General features: G+C 37.1%; 1 protein-coding gene across 3 annotated transcripts in view; it reads left to right on the forward strand.

Moving 5' to 3' along the window:
• The first annotated feature begins 1,972 nt into the window (after positions 1-1,972).
• The window catches only part of RBBP6 (RB binding protein 6, ubiquitin ligase), a 31,047-nt gene continuing 10,552 nt past the window's right edge, over positions 1,973-22,467 (forward strand). For 2 of the 3 annotated variants that reach the window (XM_037130740.2, XM_037130742.2), the window contains exons 1-10: positions 1,973-3,228; positions 7,779-7,878; positions 9,937-9,973; positions 14,196-14,240; positions 16,231-16,319; positions 16,439-16,535; positions 16,913-17,052; positions 19,631-19,803; positions 21,881-21,984; positions 22,099-22,436. In XM_037130740.2, coding sequence (XP_036986635.2) covers positions 3,063-3,228; positions 7,779-7,878; positions 9,937-9,973; positions 14,196-14,240; positions 16,231-16,319; positions 16,439-16,535; positions 16,913-17,052; positions 19,631-19,803; positions 21,881-21,984; positions 22,099-22,436 — 1,289 coding nt within the window. In that variant the 5' untranslated portion in view covers positions 1,973-3,062. The remainder of the gene's footprint in view (positions 3,229-7,778; positions 7,879-9,936; positions 9,974-14,195; positions 14,241-16,230; positions 16,320-16,438; positions 16,536-16,912; positions 17,053-19,630; positions 19,804-21,880; positions 21,985-22,098; positions 22,437-22,467) is intronic. The other variant, XM_037130741.2, reaches the window with a different exon arrangement.

Here is a 22,467-nt window from a genome sequence, read left to right on the forward strand (position 1 = left end):
GAATTGTATCTCGATCCCTTGTGGCTAAGGGTGAGAAGGATGACATCTGGAATGCCAGCCACAGGAGACAGAGCTTGTCTCTGGTAGCAAACGCTGCCTCAGTTCCTCTCCCTGCCCCCAAAGCTTGGTCGGAAGTCAATGACATTTAAGACCCCTCACAGCAGGGGGCAACCTAAGCCAGACTTGATCACTTGGGAGGCTTTCATGGAAGGACTGGGGGGGGGTGCAACAAAGAGCAATGGACTCTTGCCGCCCCCCCCCCCCAGCTTTGACATAGCCCAAGTCCCCATGTTCTCTGAGAGAAGCGCTTCCTGGCTCTAATCCCCTTAAACCTGAATACCTGTTGGGGAGAGGTACAGCTCCTTGCCTTGCTAGTGTGTGTCCTGGGGGAAAATCTGGCATCACAAAGACTTCCTGATAAACCTGTGAAATCTGCTCTGCTAAGAGTGCCTTCATGCATATGATAAGGGTCTGAGAAGAATTGAGTATGCCCCAAAGTTTCTGCAACTCTCTTCCTGACAGACACTGACTCAGACTCTGAAGCCCTCAGATATCTTTGAAGTGTTATCTACTGCTTGATCCTTGCTGCCCTGTATTCCTGTGTATTATAACCCAATAAAAGGCTATGGATGAGGGCGCTGGGGGCCTTTTTCTCCTCGGAGAAACTGGCTGCTGCTGGCCTTTGTCTCTCTTGAGAAGAAACTGGCCACAGCCCACTCCTCATCCCCAAACAGATCTCAGCATGTCTCAGCCATATTTATTCATTCACACGTGTCCGTGGCACTGGGGGGATTCATGAAGAAGTTGCCCCCACATCTCCCCACACTGTGCCCCTCTCCTTTCTTGGAGAGTAAATAAAAACTTTATTCTTTACACTTTCTTCTCTTTGTGAATTCTTTCACAGCCGGTGTCACCAACCACCTTTAACAATGACTACTTCCCCATGCCCCAAGGAAAAAATATTCCAATCCACTGAGGGGAATTCTTGGCACAGTTCCCAGCTTTTATAATTAGGAATGAAATTTCAGACCGCCACTGAACAGGTATTGCCCTGATTGCGTAAATTCAGAAAGTTCATAATTGCTAGCTTTACTTCCCTCATCTATAACTTGGAGATAATGATAGTGCTGACCATCGAGGGGTTTTTCTGTTGCTGTTAAAGTGACATTGATTGAACCACATTGACACACACTAAAACGTGTGCAAGGTATGGTCCTAAACAATGGAAATGTATTCATTTAATACATAACAGCCCAGTTAACCAAGTACTATTTTTAATGGAATTTAAAAAAGATTAAATATATTAAAGTGAAAGTAGTTAATATTATATCAGTTTCAAATGTACAAATCTATAATACACCATATGTACCTTGCATTTTGTGCTCACCACCCAAAATATATGGCGATGCAAGACTAGACTTTAACAGCATCTTTCAGCCAATGAAACAGACACAGAGTTAAGTCTAGGAGTCCCATAGGTAGTGTTCCAACCCAGACAACGTAGCGCCAGAGCCAGGCAGTGCTATAAAATGCCGAGCGCTGGGCCTAGCACATAGTGAGAGCTCAGTAAATCTTTGCAGTACTTGTTAGCAGTTCTATCCTGTGGCTACTCCATACTTTTCTCTTAGAAGATCTTAGGGTAGCGACTTTGTTGAAAGGGGAAGCCAGGGGTGCTTGCATAGCAACCGCGATGTTTACTTAAATTAGGGACTCGGAAGAATTGAGGGTTGTAGGCGGGCACCCCGCTTTGCAGTGTAAACTAGCACGGTGGTACCTGCTGAAAACCTGAGCTCTTCTCCCAAGACAGCACTAAGAATTGACCCTCTCTGCAGTCTCCCCCACCCTTTGGAGACAGATGGTTTCTTCCGCTCTCCCCGCTGGTTCCGGTTCCGCGCTCAGATGTCACAAAGCGCGTGATCACGTGGGCAGAGTGCGCTTTGTGACGACACGGACCCCGCCCCTCGGGCCGCCAACGCGCGCACGCCGGCCCCGCCCGCAAGCGCCGCCCGTGCAATCCCTGCTTAAGAGACCCCGGAGTGGGCGCTCGCTTGGAGCCAGGCCGCGTCCGCCATAGTACCTGGCTCGGAGGTGTCGCCGGCCCCTGGTGAGCGCCTGAGAACGGCAGGGGGGCAGAACAAAAAGGAAGCCCTTGTCGTCGCCCGGCGGTTTCCGGGCGTGTTCTCGATGTTCTGGGCCTAGAGGCGACAGGAGCGGAAGGCGAGAGAAGCGCGGAGCACTCGGCGGGAGGAAGCGTCAGGGAGCCTCGGCGACGGCGCCAGGGTCCGCCGAAGACCCCCGGCCGCCGGCGGGGCCCGGGGTGGTGAGGCAGCGCTTCGAGGCCCGGTGGAGGCCTGGTGCCGGCTTTGTGGCGGCGGCGGCGTTGGCGGCGGCGGGGGGTAGAGGCAGCGCCGGCCTGTGGAAGGCCTCTCCGCCGCCGTCCGCGCGTTTGGGCCTAGGCCGCAGCACCGCTTGTGGCCTCCGGGGAGCAGGCGCCAGGGCTTGTGTGTGTGGGGGGCCTGGGCCTGGGCCTGGGGAAGCCGACGTCGGTCGTCCGGAAGCCAGGAGGAGGCGAGAGGCCGCTGGTGGACTCCGGGCCTAGGCCCTCTCCCCTCAGCCTTCTCCCGGGGTCCGGGTCATCCCAAACCACGGAGAGAGACCCACCGGGAGGTGCGGCCGCACTATGGACCCCTGACCCCGCGGGGTCACTCGGACTTTAACGTGTGGACTGACCGCTATTGACTGCACCGCCTGCCCCCCCGTCTCCTGCCGGCCCTTAGCATGAGCGAGGGGGACCCAGCCGGGTGACATTGTGCCCGTTGGCGGATTGTCCATTCCCCTACCCCGTCCTCGTCCGCCTTCTTGCACATGAAGTGATTCTGAGTATCGGGGGTATTGTTTTTACGAACCCCTGCTTGTGGTTGGGGGGTATTTAATCCGAGGCCTTAGGGCCCTTCAGTGTCTTTGAGTGTTTTGTGTGTGTACATATTCTCTTAAGTTTATAAATACACATATATTGAGCGTGTCCACGTCTCCTCGCTGAACCTTAGGAATCCTTTGGCACCATGTCCTGTGTGCACTATAAATTTTCTTCTAAACTCAACTATGATACCGTCACCTTTGATGGGCTCCATATCTCCCTCTGCGACCTAAAGAAGCAGATTATGGGGAGAGAGAAGCTGAAAGCTGCTGACTGCGACCTGCAGATCACCAACGCGCAGACGAAGGAAGGTAAGAGTCACATGGACTCCAGATGTGTGCGGGTTGAAGACATACTAGTTGAGGTTCCTGGCAGAAGACTAACCGCCGTTGTGGCTCTTGTGGGGCTATTTCTAATGCTTTGATACAACTTTAATCCACAGCTAAGGGTTGCAGCATTGGGCCTTGGAGTTTAACTGGCTTTATTTGATTTCTTCATATGTGGATCATCTGTAACATGCTAATTCACAAGCATGGGAGTCTGATTATTCGTCTCAAATGTTTGAAAATGAAGATTTTGGTGGAAGAGGGTTTGGGTTCTGGGTGCTTGCCTAGTGGTATTTTCTAACTTCTCTGTTGGAGGAGGGGAGAACATATATATGCAAGGCTTCATTCACATTTGTAAAAGCAGCAAATATCTACAACCTAACAACATTTTTGAGGTTTAATGACAAATTTTATGTCCTTTTCTTCCTCCCATTGTCTTTTAATTTTGTAGTTGCCTGTGCTGTGGAGAAATAGTTTGGTACTTTTGAGGATTTAATCCAGCCAGTCTTCAATGTTGGACTTGCTCTTGGAACTTAATATGTCTTATGTGTAAATTTCAGAATAAGAATCCAGTAATTAAGTAGTTGAACTCTTTGTTCATGTTTATTGAATATCAAAAGTAGGGACTTTAAAGTAATGATTTCTAGACTTTTTATATAATTATGTTGATATTAGGATAATGAAAAACAGAAGGCTGCTATCATGAGTACCAATAACCAACCCATTGACTGTACTCTTCTTTTTAAAGGCATTTTATAGTGAGAATTCAACAGTACATATGAAAATGTAACAAATGACCTTTTCAAGTTCTGACTCAACTTGTTTCGGTTTCTTTTCTCAGTATTGTAATGCTGATCTGTAGTTTTCAGTTGGTCAGTCTTTTCAGTTTTATCCATGCCAAGAACAGAAATAAAGTGAAGTCCTAATTAGGTTACGGTTTTCTTGATTACTAACTTTGGTTTATGGTAACACAGGTTCTTTTATTTTCATTTGGGGGGTTGCCCCACTTTTAGCCTGTTGTTTCCTAGGTAGAATAAGTTTTGTGTAAAAGCTGTTTTCTATTTACATTCAGACATAAGTATGGTTGTATAGTGTTAAGGACCAGCAGTACTGCCAATCATAATGGAAATATACTCTTCTAGGAAGAATTCTACTCATTTGATAATGTATGAAAGAATATTCCTCACTTTCCCCTTTTAAAAAAAGTTTCATACCTAAGGAACACTTCATGTGAGGCTGTGGTAATTGTAATTATGTATAGCATCTCTCTACTTTAGGAGAGGAAAAATTAGTGGTCATGAACATTTGAGAAAGAGCTTTTTAAAATATTGTTTACGAAAATATCTGTGGGAAATATTTACTTTAAGGCCACCAAAAGTACTCCTTAAGTGTTATAGCCACACTTAATAAAACAAGTGAACTTACAGGCCATCTGGACAGAGAATGGTACTTACGAAAGAAAATATAAATGGAATTAGAGAATGTTAAGGCGGTTTTAATCATTAGATGCTATGCAAGTTTCATATTTTATTGGAGTATTACATAATTTCATCATTTGAGGCTAGACTTTGTCCATCTTTTTCAACTAATAGAATACAACTTTGTTAGACCAGAGTAAATTTGATAGAGTAAGATTGATGGAGTTCTTATCCAAAATATAAGAGTTTTGTAATGTGTTACTTTTTTCTATGCCAAGAAATTGTGATATATTATTTTGATAAACCCTAAAAACAGGGAACTGCTTTGCCCTGCAGCATATTTATTTTATATATCTGTGTGAACTATCCTCATTGGAGAAAGCTGTTATACTAGATTGGTTAAGAGAAGGAGCTTTGGGGGAGAAAATGTGTATCGTTTGTAATCCTCAAATTAGGGGAGAAATACTGTAGTGCAGAGGATAATCACTTAATGGATTTTGTTGGAAATAGTGTTCCAGTGTCACAAGACAGATGAGTTAAGAGTGCCACTTGGGCCCTGACTGGTGTAGCTCAGTGGATTGAGCACGGGCTTGTGAACTAAAAGATCGCAGTTTGATTCCCAGTCAGGGCACATGCCTGGGTTGCAGGCCAGTTCCCAGCAGGGGACACATGAGAGGCAACCATACATTGATATTTCTCTCCCTCTCTCCTTCCCTTCCCCTCTAAAGATAAATAAATAAAATCTTTAAAAAAAAAAGAGTGCCACTTGGTTTTAGCACCATCCAATGAACTGTAAAGAGTATAAATAAATAAATGTTTATAGCTTCATAATTAAAAGATTGCCTAGGAGGGAATGCTGAACTGGATCATGACTGATTGACTGGAATTATTTAAATTGCCTAATCTGTTTAAGCTTAGGGCCCTCTCAGATCTTCATTATATTAAAATGCTTGATTCAGAGTTTCAAGTTTTAGATTTAAGAATCCTGTTTTATTTCTAGACTGCATTTCAAATCGAAATTATAATGATCTTTTTATGTTTTGTCTATGCAACTTAACTATATAAACTTGTTTTCCAATGTTTGTGCAGTACCCGCCCCCCCCCCAAAAAAAAAAAGCCTTCATTTTGAACTTAGTGTGAAAGATTTAAAGCTGAGGGTGAAGTATTTTTAAAATACTCTTACTGTCTTTCCTCATTTCTCACATTCATCTTGTTTTTCTTGTCATCCATGGTCTTCATGTTTTTGAATTAAAAATTACACTGGTGCTTAAAAAGTCTTTTGAAACTCACAGGTTATTAAAGAGGTATTTAACATTTGGAAATCATCGATGTAATTCAGGAACATACAAATTAAAAGGTCAGTTACAGCATCTGGTGTTGGAACACCTTTTAATTTGATGCAGCACTGTACTCAAATTGTCGTGGAAGATTACTGTGAACACATTTGCTTCCCCACCCCCACGATAAACACTTTTGAGAGTTGTTAAATATTTAGGAACTGTCAGGTGTTTGACACCAAGTTTAGATTTTAGAATTTGCATTTTAAAGAATCCCCATCTCCCCTGTTCCCAGTTTTCTTACTCAGAGCTTGCTTGGCAGGGACTGTCATGAACTATGCGAGATGACAGGAGATGACAGGCTTACGTTGGTATTCCTGAATTTAGGAAGTTGCATCACTTTAACTCTGCCTATGAGATACAACCTGTTGCTTGAAATATCCTGAAAAGAACCCTTTCCTAATAATGGTTCATAACAGGAAATACTAACAAGTATTATGATTAAAAATAATAGAACTGGTGTGTGTATGTAAAATGAAGTCAGTCACTTGGTGCTGAGTATCTTAACTGAAGCAAGTAAACTCAGTAACCTTAACAGTAAACCCTAATATCTGTCTGATTGTGTGATTAGGGGAGGCGGTTATATTTTTACATTTATTTTCTTGTAGTGGATTATTTCTCTTCTTTGGTGATTTCTGAGTTCCTCCTTTAGCAATTCTTTGCCATAGTTAAATTCATTGGTCCAGTTACTTTTTAAATTCCATTCTTACAAAAATATTAAATAATAGGTCAAAGAGTTGAAAAATCTGATCCATTCATCTCCATTTGTCTTCTCAGAAAGTGACATCATTGTTCATCAGTGCTTAAACCACAACCCAGAAATTCATGTTCATGTTTCTCCTTTACCCCAGTTCAGTTCACGTGTGAGCCTTAGCAATTTTGCCTCAAATATTCTGACTCTCCATTTCTCTCTGTCATATCCTAGCACAGAACATCCTTATCTCCTACCTGGAATGTGCAGTAGCTGCCGTATTAGTTACTCTGTTTCTCCTTTATTCCCCTATGGGTTCATGATTTACTTAGATGTTATTTTTGAAACACATCAAATAGTCATTTAAAAAAAATCCTTCAATGACTTTCTGTTCTGCTTACAAACAAAATATAAATCAACATATGGTACCTTTCTGCTTATATTTTATGTCATTTTTTTTTCATTTTCTTCAGTTACTTGGTCTTTTTGTGTCTTTATTTTTTTCTCTTGCTTTTCTCTATCCGAAACTCTGTCCAGTGTTTTTGCACATCTGATTGGCTTCTCAGTTTTTAAGTCTCAAATACCAGTTCCTTGAATCAACATTCTATTCAGAGTTTCATCCCACTTAATGCTTTATTATAAAATCCTTTTTTTTCTGGGCACACCAATTGTTTAATTCAAACACACCAATTTAATATTTTAGTCTTTTCCTCAGTAATGTTCATGTTCAGGGGCTAGGGGAGACAATTTCTTCGTTATAAATAATAGCTTTTTTCATAGTTCAGGCGATCAGCATTACTAGCTAAATAAACTACAGAATGATTCAGTCTCACTGAAATTTGAGGTTTCACAAAAGTATAGGCTGCAGGGCTAAGAACCAGCTGACACTGTTGTCCTTTGGAGGGAACAAAGCCTTAATGGCTTTGGGTATTATGACAGTATTGGTAATCTAGGTGCAAGGAACATGTAGTTATTAATGCTCTTTTCATTTCCAATAAAATTCGTGTTTGGTTAGAGTTCTCTGTTTCTTGAGGACTATGACTACCCAGATCTCCAAATAGGAACTTAATTCTGTTGTTTTATTTCCAGAATATACTGATGATAATGCTCTAATTCCTAAGAACTCATCTGTAATTGTTAGAAGAATTCCTATTGGAGGTGTTAAATCTACAAGCAAGACATATGTCATGTAAGTATTTATCAAATTTCATGTATTTAAATCTCAAAATAATAGACTTATATGAGAAGTAACTAGGTATATTTTAAAATAAAACTCATTATTTTACCCTAATGGATATATTTCCTCAATCCTTAAAACTGTGGATGGGTTTATTCTTTTTCCTGATTTCTTCTTGCCCCTTCAGTTAGGTTAACTTTATCTGTATGTAGTTCGGAGTGAGCACTATTAAGAAGAATTTTTGCCTTATATAGATAATTAGGCAAGAAAATGATGTTCAAATAGTGAACAAATGTTTTTGTGCCCTTATTTGTTTTTATTTGCTTTTGTGCTTTCATTTTTCCCTTACTGTTAAAGTATGTAATTTCTTAAGAGATCTGTCCTAAATATTTTGACAGCATCAAAAATATTCAGTATTGTTAACGTTTGCTATTCATCCATAAGAGGTTTTGTTGGGATGCTAGAGAATTTATAGAGTTTATGAGCAGACACTGGAATCACACTTAGGTTTGAGTTCACTTACTACTTCATACTAATTGTGTGATTTTCAGTATGTCTCCTAAAGTCTACCTCAAGGGTCCTCCAAATGAATAGAGGTATGAACAAATGGTACCTGGCACATGGTAAATCACCCTGACTGAAGTAAGAAAACAGGAATATCGTAGGACTAGTCTAGAGGTTAAATTCACTAAAGTGGGGTTATTTTTATTAGTTGCTGCAAAAGTATATTCCATATAACATTTGCAGGTTAATATCTTATAACATTCTATAGTAACAGTTTTAAAAGCTGAATACTTTTTTGCTGTAAATACCAAGTGAATTATGTGCTTTTAACAATGTAATTTTAAGAAATAAAGAAGAAATTAATTACTAAAATCTAGTGTGAAATTACACTTTAATTTACCAACTACCTTTTAAAAACACTGAGTTTCATTCTCTTGGGAACTTTGCCTAATAAAGAGACAGCAAATAAAAAAAATTAAAAAACATTTTCAGAGTTTTTTTAGTATTCAGAAACTGTTAGAGATTTATTTGAAGTACTTGGGGATATAAGCTGGCTTTTACAGAACTGCACGTTAATTCAGTGTGGGTGTGATTTTTTAAAATATAGCTGCCTCAAAATGCCTCTGAGTTTGTTGAGCAAATACTAAAAAGTGAGAACTTCATTTTTATCTCAGGACTTCAAATCATGCACAAACATACAAACTCCTTTCAGCTTCTAACATTTCTCTATAATCAGGATAGCGTAAACTTAAAACTAAAACTAAGCATTTAAAAGCTGTATTTAGCAGTTCAATCTCTGGCGTGTTTCCTGTGTGGACTTTCAGAGGAGTTTCTTTTGGGGCTTATTTTTATGCTCTCTCAAAAATTGATTTATCTCATTTTCCATAACTGCTTAACTTATTCTTTTTTACTAGAATAGCCTGTGAAACTATGTTGTATTTTCTGAAAGTTAGAAGAATTGTTTAATCTTTGGCCATTATTTTGAGACTTTTTGAGTCCAATGGTACATAAATTTAAAAGCAACTCAATATTAATACATATAAAATGTTTTTCAAATTTGAAATAAAGTAATATCAGCCTGTCTTTCTGGATTTGAAATCAGTGTTTGGAGCATGATTTCCAGGGATCCAAATTACAAATGTTGACAGTGGGCTTGTTTTAAGAATATCTGATGTATGAAAATTCATATTTGTACGTATTAAAAACTAGGGAATAATTTAATTTGCAGTCTATGAAGAAATAACCACAAAGTTTCTTAACAAAATCCTCATACTGCTTTTCAGAAAACATTGTAAGTGGCAAGATACACCTACTCTAGAATTCCCCAGTATTTTTTTTTTAACCACACATATACCTTAAACTGTTTGTGTTCAAAGGTGGTGACCATTAATCAAAGTAGTGTATTCATTATTTTGGAAATTGCCTGTTTTTAAATCTTTGTCCCAAAGGAAAAATTGTCCTATAAATGTGTGATTAGAGATCTGTATTAAGATTTTTTAGCACAAAGAATCCTAAATAGCTGCTCCCAGAGCTAATGTTACTTTTGTTTTGTGTTTTGTTTTGTAGAAGTCGAACTGAACCAGTGATGGGAACTTCAAAAGCAGTATGTAAAAACACAATCTCACACTTTTTCTACACATTGCTTTTACCTTTATAATGTAGCAGTGAACAATTTTAGAACTTAATATCCAACTGATCATAGTATATATTGTAAATAAAATGTATTTCAATTACAGCTCAGTTGAATCTGGATATATACGGCATAATTTGCACACTTATTATGTAGAAATGGGTATTTTGTGCCCCCCATACAGTTTCATATTAATTATGACAGCAACCCTCTATGACACTCTGTTGTACAGTTAATGTATGATCCTTTTTAGATCATGTAGTTTTTATACTAATGAACATGACAACATGTTCTACATCTGTCTGTCTATAGTTAGTATTTTGTATGTATGTACAGGCTGTTGTGTGATTTTTGTTTCTTGAAATAAAAAATGTTTGGAGTGTATACTTTGCCATTTTCACGTTGTATCACTTAGTTTTTGTTAGATTTTTTCCCCCCTGCCTGATGGATGGCTTTGAAAAGTGCGATAGCAACATGCGAAGCTCATATTCAAGTTTAATGTTTTCACCAAGTTCAGTCACATCATAGGAGAAAGCTTTCCAGAGACCGTTAATGCGGCTTTATTATTTAGTTTTGCTTTATTTGGCAAGTTTGAGCTCCTATTCTTTGTTTCTATCCATGCTATAAAATAAAACCTGAAATTGGGCCCCCCACGAGTACATCAGTGTCTTTTTGATGATTTTATACAATTGAGTACATTGTTTTCAAATTTTAATTCAGGGTCTTTCAGTTCTAGTCTGCTCAGTTGTCTACATTAAAATATTTCCCTTTCTAATAAGATATTAAAATGCTGCATAATTGTAAGCTAATTGAGAGCTGTAGTTTATCAAAGGTAACTGCCCTTAACCGGGATAACATCTTGATTTTATCACAGATTAATTTGAAGTATGACACTGTTTTGATTTTGAGCTAACAATTAGTAGCATTCCTCAGTTGTGGGGTGAAGCATGTTTCTGAACAGAGGTCTGCAGTAATTGGGTTCTGTAAACTCAGTGGTTCTCTAAACATTTGACTGCTCAGGCTGATTTGTATACAATACAAGATGTCTGAAATCTTCATTTAGAATTCAAGGATATTGCTTGCTGTTTCACTTTATTCTTTTTAAATATCTTGAATTGTGTATCAGGCATTTCACTAACCTTGGATCATTGGATCTTAAACATGATAACATAGTAAATCTGAACTTTGGACTTGCTCTCTAAAGTGTATATGGCCTTAGTTCCCATGGAACTAAATACAGTGATTCCAAACTCATAGTGCTTGGGTTTTTCCCCCCTCTTTTGGGATATGTGGGTTTTTATTTTTTTTGTTTTTTTTTTGTTTTTTTTTAGCATAATACTGTAAAAACTGTCCAAGTTTCTGTTTTGCTGGTGATTGGTTTAAAGCTGATTTTTAATGTATCCAAATGCTAGCACAAAATAGAAGACATCTTGGTGACTGTAGTAGTTAATGTAACACATTTTGTATAAAGTACATTTTATAGAGTATTTAAACTAATTCAGATAAAGTTTTATTTTATGAAAACAGTTATTTCCTTTTTGTTTATTAGCATGTGTATAAACAAATCACATGTTCATAAATAAAGTTAACATTCTTTTAGCCTTGTGTGTTCCCTGGCATGTCTGTATTACACTTATAAGAAGCAGATTATTTTACACTTATGTAGGTTTCTCCTTTCTTTTTTTCTTTCCTTTTTTTTGTACTTAAAAAGTAGCTTTAATCTTTAGGTAAATGATCTGAAATGGAGACATTAGATAAGTTGATAAACATCTCCATCATTTATTTGCTTGGGATACATTTGCTGACATTTATGATGAGAAAAGAGATTGGATTCATCAAGCATGATTTGTGCCCATATTAGGAAACTTAAGAATCCCGTGTATTGTACACAATCACAAAATCCAAGTACTATAAAGTCACTAATCCAGGTTTTAAATTCTGATTAGTAAAAGTGAATGTATGTACATTTTAGTAGCTTAGCCATCTCTAATCAAGGATAGCTACTTATTTCTCTCTCCTCCTCAGCTTTGTTTTACTTAGTCGTCCTTCCATTGTGAGTCTGCAAAGCTGGGTGCTATCAGAATTACATTGTATAGAGTCCTTTAATTTCAAGCAAGTACGTTTGATGTAGAAGATTTTAAGATTCTTATTCCTGGAAGTAAGACCACAAATTGGATGTGGGGAGGTGTCTTAAATTTTAATGATGTCTACAGTGTGCATTGATCAGTTGTTTTGAAGACTGCAGATTTTTATCAGTAGTATATGAGAGTTACTGTTTGTTTCTTACATATAAATACCTAGTCATTTTTATACCATTCCTTGTCAGCAGTTTTCACTTACTCATATCTAGCTATATGTAGAAAACAATTGGATGCTCTTCTAAATTTGTGGCACATTTGACTTCCTTGTGGATTATAAGGTATTTATGTGCTATGGTGATTATTTGGTGGGGAAAAAAGTGATTTAGATGCCTATGAATATCTAAAACCATTTTCAACCCAGTAAGTATACAATACTAATAACAGGTTGGCAGAAAGTAGAAAGGACAAGAGAGCTTGGCATAAGAACAAAAAGTTAGCTGTATTTTAAGTGTTAGGAGTGGAAAAACAAAAATGCTAATTTTTTATTTCCAGTGGTAAGAAAGTTAATATAGCTGATTACTTTCTAAGGAAATGATCAGCATCATATTGTAGGTAGTAGTAATGGACTGTTTTTAAAGACTTTGTTTCATTGGTTAGACATATAGTATAGATGATGGATGACAGCAGTTTATTCAGTTCTTGTTATTTAAATTCAAATAATTCCTGGTTGATGTAAAATGTAACCCTCTAGAATAGACTAACTAGATCATTTTATTCTGGCTAAAGAGATTTCTTTCAAAAAGTGCATTATAAATTGTGTAGAGTCCTTCAGTATAGAGCTAAGAACCTTTTGTGTAAGCATCCCAGTAATAATGTCCATCAAACTAACTTAAAATTCTGAGGTATTTATAAAGTGTATTTTAAATTTAGCCAACATTATTTTTTATTTGCATTTATGAATTCTTACTATGATGGTCATTGTGGTAAGAACTTCATATTGTAATTTGTTATATTTCTGTTTGGGACTCTTAAAATCATGCTGCTTTTAATACTTGGGAATACTTGAAAAATACCTGATGAAAACTCACTTTTGTTTGTTTTTCCTTTGATTCAGACATCTTGTTACATTCTCTCTATTTTAAACTAGAGTTATAACCAAAAATGAGAGAATTATAACATGCTCCTTAGTGCATAGGAAGCTAATGTTTTCATTTGGGTACACCGGTATGGAAATCACATCTTCACAGTTACATGCTAAAGATATGTGCATGTATGTGTGTGAAAGTATATGCACATATGTATACTTTAAAAACATACTAAAATTATATCAGGGGGCCAAATAATGAAAATTTTAATAATGTCACATTGAAAAATACATTTTTTAAAGCTCCCATTATATCCATCATATATAATACTTGTTCCCTTTGATTAACTTTATTTTCTCCACATATTCAAGTTATCCTCATATGTACAAGCTGCTCACCCTTGCTCCAGGGCACCTTTTGTTTCCCCTTTTTGTTTGGCTTAACATCTTTGCTTTGATAAAGCTGTGGTTTCTTTGTCAAGAAGCTATTGTTACTCTCTCTATGGGAGAATAAATTTGCCCAGGTTGAGCAGTATATGCTGGGGAAAAAGTCATAATTATGTGGGAGTTGTTTTATTAAAGATTATCTGAGCCTTTGAAGAACTGCTTGTGTTACAATTTGTGTAATGGCATTCCAGAAAGATAGATTTCATATCCTCTCTTCTAGTGTTCATTGTCTTGAGCATCATCACATTTAGAGACCATTGGGAGACACTGGACACTTATTTAACATTTGGTCACCAGTCTGAACAGAGTGCCTATGTGATATACTTTACCCCATTTTCTCATTGTGATTGAACCTTCCTCAACTGTTAGCCCTTTATTACTGTGTGTGAAATATGTAGGGAGAGTTGAATGGGGATAAGTTACACTTCCAGCTTTAAAACATTTTTTAGACAGTAACATTCTCTGGAGAACTTCTAATAAGATGCCCGATAATTTAAACATTAAGTGGCAGTAGGGACTAAATGATCACTTTCAGATGTTTTCATTGTGGAACTTGAATGTGTGTTTAATTTTTTGTGAACAGATTGATGACTCTTCTGCGTCTATTTCTCTGGCCCAGCTTACAAAGGTATATATACATATATTCTTGAAAATATAAATCTTTTTCTAACATCGTATTTTTATGTGGAGCAATTGTTTTGGAGGGGTTGGGGGAGGCAATACTTTGTAAAAACACTGTACCTACTATTACTATCCTGTAAAGAGTAGTTGCGGTTTTTGAGAAGGTAGAGGGAATATTTTGTCAGCCTTACCATAATGTTGGAGTATTTTCATCTTCAAGACAGAAGAAACACACGAAGCTACACCTTTTTTCCCCTCATACATTTTGTTTAATTATACATTGGAAACTAACAAAGTTCTGAAGGAATTCCCTGGTTTTGGCTGCAAATTATGTGGACTTCTTTAAGCAGCCAAATAGAAGCTTTCTTTTACACGGACAATTGCGTGGTTCTTTCTCGAATATTTGAATTGGACCTATGAAGGTCAGCATTTAAATGTGATGCAATTGCTTCTTTATGCAGTAGACTTGCAGTCTGTCTGCATTAGAAAAAATTTTAAACAACCTAATTTGTTTGAACACAGACTACATGAATTATGTAAATGTGTAAAGCTGTTTGTAGTCATACACCAATGTGTTTGTTTGGCAGAGGGGCAAATTGTGTCCTCCTGAAATTGTATATGCCATGTTGTGCTATAAAATTGCTTACATTTTCTGCTCAACAGTGTGTACTTTTGTTTGGGAAAGAACTAGTGATGGATTACTTTTTTAAAAATAGATTTAGCTTGTAAATCATGCCTTCAAGAAAAAGGCAAATATTACAGGACAGGCAGATTTTTGGGGGCCAAGTAAGTTTTCCAAAAATTTTTTTTTCCTACTATGAGAAATGTAAAACCAAATTTAGCAACCGAGATTAATGAGTTGATGGGCTTTCCATGGGTGCTGTCGTATCTTTTCCTAGGCTTTGTTATAGGTTGTATCCTTTTCCCCTAAAATATGTCTCCCAAAATGTCCTAGTTACAGATAGAGCTTTTAAGTCCTGTTCTGGGAAAACTAAACATTAAAGTGGGCTAACACCATCCTCTTACAATTTTCTAATACAAAGTGGTTTAGCATAGAGTTGATATCATTACTAGCTTCTAGTTTACTGTTTTAATTCTTATGTACTATAAGGACCATATTTGAGTTTGGGATTATTCCTATCATTGTTTTTCTGTGGGAAGCAGTTGGGGAGTTTTGGAGGTTTGGGGGATTTTTTTTAACCATTTGTAAATGTTTGGGTTCAAACAAATTAGTTGTTCAACTTCTGTAATCCATTTTTCTGTAAATGTTGCTGTTGTTCTAAGCTCTGTTAATGTTAAGCATTCTTTGTATATAAAATTACAATAAAATGTTAAAACTGGTTGCTTGTTTTGTGGATGAATGTAAAGATTAAAGTTCAGTGAGTGACCGATATGGGTGCTAGATGCTTGAAGATTGAAATTATTAGGACTCCCTTAGACCCTGCTTATATCTAGACTATTGTATATATCTTAAAGATGACATTTATAAAACTAATTTAGAGAGTTGGATTTAAAACTGTGAATGCTCATTGCATGTGTTTTGCACTTAATTTGAAATTGACACCACTCTTAAAGAGCTTATGATTTTTAATGTGAGCTGCATAATGTATTCAGTTATTCTAGTCCTTACTCTACCTCTGTTGTAAGTACAAACTATAGTCTTAATGCTCTGACACTTGAGTTATTTTTAAGGTTGGAAAACATCAAGTGTCTCTAACTTAATTGCAGTTTTTAACTCTTATAGGAGGAGTATGCAAATCTCAACACAAGGTACAAACAGGGTCTAAGGTTTGAGTACCCCCAGAAAGACTGAGTTCAGCCCCGCAGACACTCAAACACCTGAGGGACTCCCAGTACCTCTTCTGGGTTATACTTGTAAATAGCTGTTTTTAAGCAAGATTAGATACTGCTCTTTACAGGATGAGTGGTGTTGTCTTTGGCTGTGTGGTCTTAAATGTGTTTCTAATGTGTGTGTCAAATAATTACCTGTTAAACAGACTGCCAATCTGGCTGAAGCCAATGCTTCTGAAGAAGATAAAATTAAAGCAATGATGTCGCAATCTGGCCATGAATATGACCCAATCAAGTAAGTTCATAAGTACTTTATACTAATAGGGACTTTGGGGTGGGTTTCACCCCCAATGAGAAGCATTATTTATTTATTTTTTTTGAGTCTGTGTACATGTAATTTTTTCTCCCTTTCAGTTACATGAAGAAACCTCTAGGTCCACCACCTCCATCTTATACCTGTTTCCGTTGTGGTAAACCTGGCCATTATATTAAGAATTGCCCAACAAATGGGGTAAGTCCAGAGTACAAAATATGGTGTAGTTTACTTCCTTACAATTACTAGCCATTTTATTTTTCTTGGTAAATACTACCTTCTGTAGTACAATGGTAGATGACAACAGCCTCTGGAAGCACATTGCCAGTTTCAAATCCTCACTTGGTTGATAGCTGAGTAAGCTTGGTCAGGTGACTCGATTTCTCTAAGCATGTTATTTTTTTACCTGTGATATGAAGATAATAGTGCTTCACGTGGCTATTTGTAAGGATTAAATGAAATCATGTGTAAAGCACTACAAATAATATAAGTAGTTGGTAAACACTGCATGTTAGCTACCATTAAATAAAGGTTAACTGCTTTTTCTCTTCCTCTCTCCTTTCCCCTCTGAAAAGGATAAGAACTTTGAATCTGGTCCTAGGATTAAAAAGAGCACTGGAATTCCCAGAAGTTTCATGATGGAAGTGAAAGATCCTAACATGAAAGGTGCAATGCTCACCAACACTGGAAAATATGCAATACCAACTATAGATGCGTGAGTATTCAAATTAGGTGTGGCCTGTGGGGACTGTAGTCAGTCCAGGTTATAGTAGTGTTCTGTTTAATCTTGGGCTTGGGACTTGGTGACTTCTGTGTTATGAATGAGAGGCTGCAGTCTGCTCCATTTAAAGCAAATTTGAAATGGATTGGGGGGGGTTTGTTATCAGTGAGTGCCACTTCCCTTGTAGTCTTCTAATTTTTTTCTTTTTCTGTCATTCCTTGCTTTCTTCCTCATTCACATACATACTACCACATAACTTTACATGCTACTTGCACTTTTTAAGTGAACAAGATGAATATCTTAATCATTTTGAGAAACAAGAGGCTTAAGAATAAAAGTTCTACAGTATGCCAAGGCAAATGTAAGTGCCAAGAAGGGATGAAATACTGGGGTATCTATGTGAGTCTTACTTAAGATGTTAAAATATGGTTTATTTTGTAAACTGTTAGTTCAGGTCATCTCTAGCAGTGTAAGCTATACCTTAATGCTCATATTTAATGTTTGCGTATTTTATTAACCAAATTTTTATGAAATGGGTAGACCTAAAAACCTAGGGAAATAATTCAACTATGTTATGTACTCTTACTAATACTTTTAATGATCTTTTTTGTTGCCGTCAAAAGTTGCATATTCACACACACAACACAATATTAAGTGTTACTTTGGACTGTTCTCTAACTATAGTGCATAAGAATCTCTTAAGAAGGGGGTTAAGTGGTCTGGGCACCCGTGTGCTGCCCCACCCCCAATTGATTTGGAGGCTGTGTGTGCCAGGACTCTGGTTGCACTCTTAATAAGTCCTCCAGGAGATACTGAAATTACCTTGGCAGACATCATGTTAGACAATAGACCTGTTCTCAGTATAAAAGAACTTGTGTGTAAGAACACAGTTTCTACTAAGCTGCTTGCTGTATTATAAAATACAGTATAGTTAGCAAGAGAGGACAGTGCAAGTGGCTGTGCCATGGGATGATATTGAAAAGGTAGTGTTTTTTAGTAGGTATTTCAGAAATGCATTGTTTTAGTTCACAGATGTGTTTTCCTAAACTCCCAGCCCTTCTCACTTTCTTAATTTCACTCCCATCTGTTTTTATCAGTTTCCATCTTGTGTTTTTGCGGTTCATCTTAGGACACTGTTGTCAGCTCTTTCTAAGTCATACATTTCATACATGTTTCCAAAGAATTTTAGGTTGAAATTGATGATTTTTACAGACACAGTTTAAGAGCAGACCGCTTCATTTTAATAATATATAGAAGTAAAAGTATTTAAATAGAAGTTTGTGTTGGAAAAATTAGCATCACCTGTGAACCCTAACTAATAATTAACTTCATTGCTTTTGAATGCTGAAATACAGAAAGCCCATTTGTGCCAAACACACAGCAAATGCTGGGGAAAATGGGAGTCCAAATATTTTAATTGAAACTTTCACCCTCTCCACTAACACCACTAATAAGCAACTCAGACTCTTCTGTTTCTTTTTCTGTCCTCTCTTCTTTTTTTTTCTTTTCTTTTCTCTCTTGGGCAGTGGGAGACTCCTCTTTCAAAAATTGGGAACAATGGGGCATAAGCAAATTGACACTTATTTCTGGAATCGTGGTGATGTCTATGGAGCAACTGCAACACAAATAGCACACATAAGGTACCTTCTCTGTCCAGCTGAGATAAACACACTCTGTTCCTAAGCGAGATAGAAAGGATTTCTCTAAGAATTCCTGTTTTACAAATTTGCCTGATTACAGAGAAGATGGGGGTGTTGGAAGCAGTCGTGATGAGTCTGAGAATAGAGTATTTTATTTTATTATTTTTAATATATTTAATATCTAGCATGTCTGCATAACGCATTTCTACTGAAAATGTGGACCCAAATCTTCTAATGAGGTGTTACTTTAAATTTTTGTAACACATATTCTAATCATTTAAGTAAAGATTGACTATAAATAGATATGTCTCTTTTAAAATACTGATTATAAGTAAACCACTGGCTGTTCATCATTTGTGTATGGTGACATAGTATTTCCCCTTGATTGTACCAATTTTAGTTTCCCGTATTATGACATTCACTCTAACTGCCTTCACAGGTATTGAGGACTGTTAGACTATGGGGGAGGGACTTTTTTTCTTCTTTAGGAAACATGATAGGGTAGGGAAAAAATGTGATCAGGGTATTATCAGACGAGATTGAGTGCACAGCACGTTCAGGGTGGTATGGCCGTAGATAGGGTATTGTCATGTCGAAGTTCGAATCTTGCATGTGCCATTTGTGGCGCTGAATGTGTCACTTTACCTCTCTGGCCCTCAGTTATGGATTCTGAGATCCATTTAGCCAATTTTACAGCATTTCTTTGTTTCTTTTTGTTCTACTTGTTGAGGATTTCTGTTTTATGTCTTTTTGTTGTTTAGAGGGAGAATGTTCATAATTGCTCCCTTATTTTGGAAGGTGTTACTCTTGTGTCAACTCATCAGGCATTGTACTGAAAGATAAGCTTCTATTAGAGTGTAGTAGAACATATAAATATCTTGAAATCCCTTGCCATCTTAATGTTGTTTAAATGCTAAAACCTTCTTTTACAGAGAAGCATATGCAATTGGAAAGAAAGAAAAACCACCTTTCTTACCAGAGGAACCATCTTCTTCTTCTGAGGAAGACGATCCTATCCCAGATGAATTGCTGTGTCTCATCTGCAAAGATATTATGACTGATGCCGTTGTCATTCCCTGTTGTGGAAACAGTTACTGTGATGAATGTAAGACATGCAGAGCCTTTGAAGAAGTGTACTTTAGAATATGTATACAGTTGACCCTTGAATGACACGGGTTAGGGGCACTGACTGACCCCTCCCTCCCTGAACAGACAAAAATCAAAATATAACTTAGACTGAAGAAAATGTTACTAAGAAAATCATACTGGGGGAAAAATCCTTGTATAAGTGGACCCATGCAGTTCAGACTCATATTCAAGTGTCAGCTGTTCTTGGAAAGGCACCTAGCAACATTGTATATTTTAATAACATGAAATGTTGATAATTGATAGAACATTTAGTAGTGAGAACTCTATTTTTGCTGCTTTTTTATTTTTATTTATTTTAAGATTTTATTTACTTTTAGTAAAGAGGCAAGGGGGAAAGAAACATTAATGTGTGGTTGCCTTTCACGCACCCCCAAGCAGGGGATGCGGTCGAGGTCCACAACCCAGACATGTGCCTTGACTGAGAATCAAACCAGTGACCCTCTGTTTCACAGGCCTGCGCTCAATCCACTGAGCTACACCAGCCAGGTGCTCCTTTTTTTTTTTTTTTTTTTTAACAATGGCCTTTCTGTTGTTTTAATAATAGAATTAACCTTCATAACCTAATAATACCTTCATTATGGTGACTGACTGTTCTTTAGGTTTTATATAATGTAAGATTTTTGTTTTCTATACATTTCAGAAGGTACACAGAACTTTGAAGGCCTTTGCACCTTAGGTACTCTGGAAATATTTTTAAATGGTAACTAATTCCTTTTCCTGGATTGTGAAAAATATCTTACTGTACCTCCGCTCTTCTCTGAGGTCTTGCTTTCTGTGGTTTCAACTGACCCCTGTCAACCACAGTCCAAAAATATTAAATGGAAAATTACAGAAATAAACAGTTCATAAGCTTTAAATTGTGCACCATTCTGTGTAGCATGATGAAATCTCACACCAAGCAATTTTTCTCCACCTAGGAAATGAATCTTCCTTTTGTTCATTGTCTCCCACATGTACTCCATACCCATTAGTCACTTAATAGTCATCTGGGTTATTACATCTACTGTCATGGTGTCACAGTGTTCATATTCAAGTGTTCATATTTTACTTAGTAATGTTCACATAGTATAAGAGTAGTGATGTTGGCAATTCATATATGCCAAAGAGAAGCCAGAAAGTACTTTCCTTAAGTGAACATGTATATATGTATAGGAAAAAACCATAATATATATAGGATTCAGTACTGTGTGAGGTTTCAGGTACCTACTTGGAGTCTTAGAATGTATTCCTTCCCACCCTACCATGGATGAGGAACAACTATGATTGTAAAATTTCTAAGTGTAATTTAGAACTACTCTCTGTAAACAGAAAAAAAATTACCGTGTGGTTACTTGTGACTTTTTTATGATTACTTATGTTAGCACATTTTGTTCTGCCACTTAATCCCAAATTCATTCCTTCTTACCAACATGAAAATAGTATCATCTGAAAATAATTACTTTTCTAAAGAAAGTTTTAAAATATAAATCTGTTTTTTGAGGGCTTCGTTATTGAATACCAAAGTCAAGCGAGGAAGTCACTTGAGACTTCTTTCAGAGTGTTTCTTGGATTTAACAAACCACTTATTACTGAATTTTTTTTACTATACTGGAACATAATCAGTGAATCTATAATTTAGTGTTATATCTACTGATCGCATGGTATAGATGTCTGATGTCATTGAATAATGCTTGTGTTTCTTATAATGCTCTTTCTTGGTGATTTTTTTTTAAAACCCTATGTAAGCCATGTAAAGTTCTTCTTTTTCTAGGCTACTTTTTTCCTGTAATATTCCAATTACTAGCTCAACAAAGAGAAAAGTATTTGGGAAAGAGTACTTGTTTTCCCTCAGTTTAAATGTTTGTTTAAATTATTTGCATGATTTCTATTTTTAAGGTAGAAGTTAGAGCAGAGTGCTATGTGGTGAAGGGGTTTTACTTTTAAGTTTCTTAATCTAAGAATAGAAATGATTAGTGATGTGTGCTTGGAAAACATTAATGTAACTGAACAGTACTATACTTTTAAATTATTAATATTTAAAATCTGATTCATAGGTATAAGAACAGCACTCTTGGAATCAGATGACCATACATGTCCAACATGTCATCAAAATGATGTCTCCCCTGATGCTTTAATTGCCAATAAATTCTTACGACAGGTAGCTTTCTTTCTATTCCTTTTATAATAACCTTTTTATGAAAAAATGTTTTTAAACTTGATTATACTTGAGTAAACAATGCATTTTGTGCATTTTTATATTTGATGTCTGTAGGCTGTTAATAACTTCAAAAATGAAACCGGTTATACAAAAAGACTACGAAAACAGTTACCCCCACCACCACCCCCACCAATACCACCTCCAAGACCACTCATTCAGCGGAACCTACAGCCTCTGATGAGATCTCCAATATCAAGACAACAAGACCCTCTGATGATTCCCGTAACATCATCAGCTCACCCGGCTCCCTCTATATCTTCATTAACTGCTAATCAGTCTTCCTTGGCCCCTGCTGTGCCAGGAAATTCATCTTCTACCCCAGCGCCTGTACCTGATATAACTGCAACAGTCTCCATATCAGTCCACTCAGAAAAATCAGACGGACCTTTCCGGTAGGTCTATGGGTTTCTCAGTGTTAGGAAA

The sequence above is a fragment of the Artibeus jamaicensis genome, unplaced genomic scaffold (assembly GCF_021234435.1).
Source record: "Artibeus jamaicensis isolate MK-2021 breed Jamaican fruit bat unplaced genomic scaffold, CSHL_Jam_final contig_700, whole genome shotgun sequence".
In the NCBI taxonomy this organism is placed as follows: domain Eukaryota; kingdom Metazoa; phylum Chordata; class Mammalia; order Chiroptera; family Phyllostomidae; genus Artibeus; species Artibeus jamaicensis.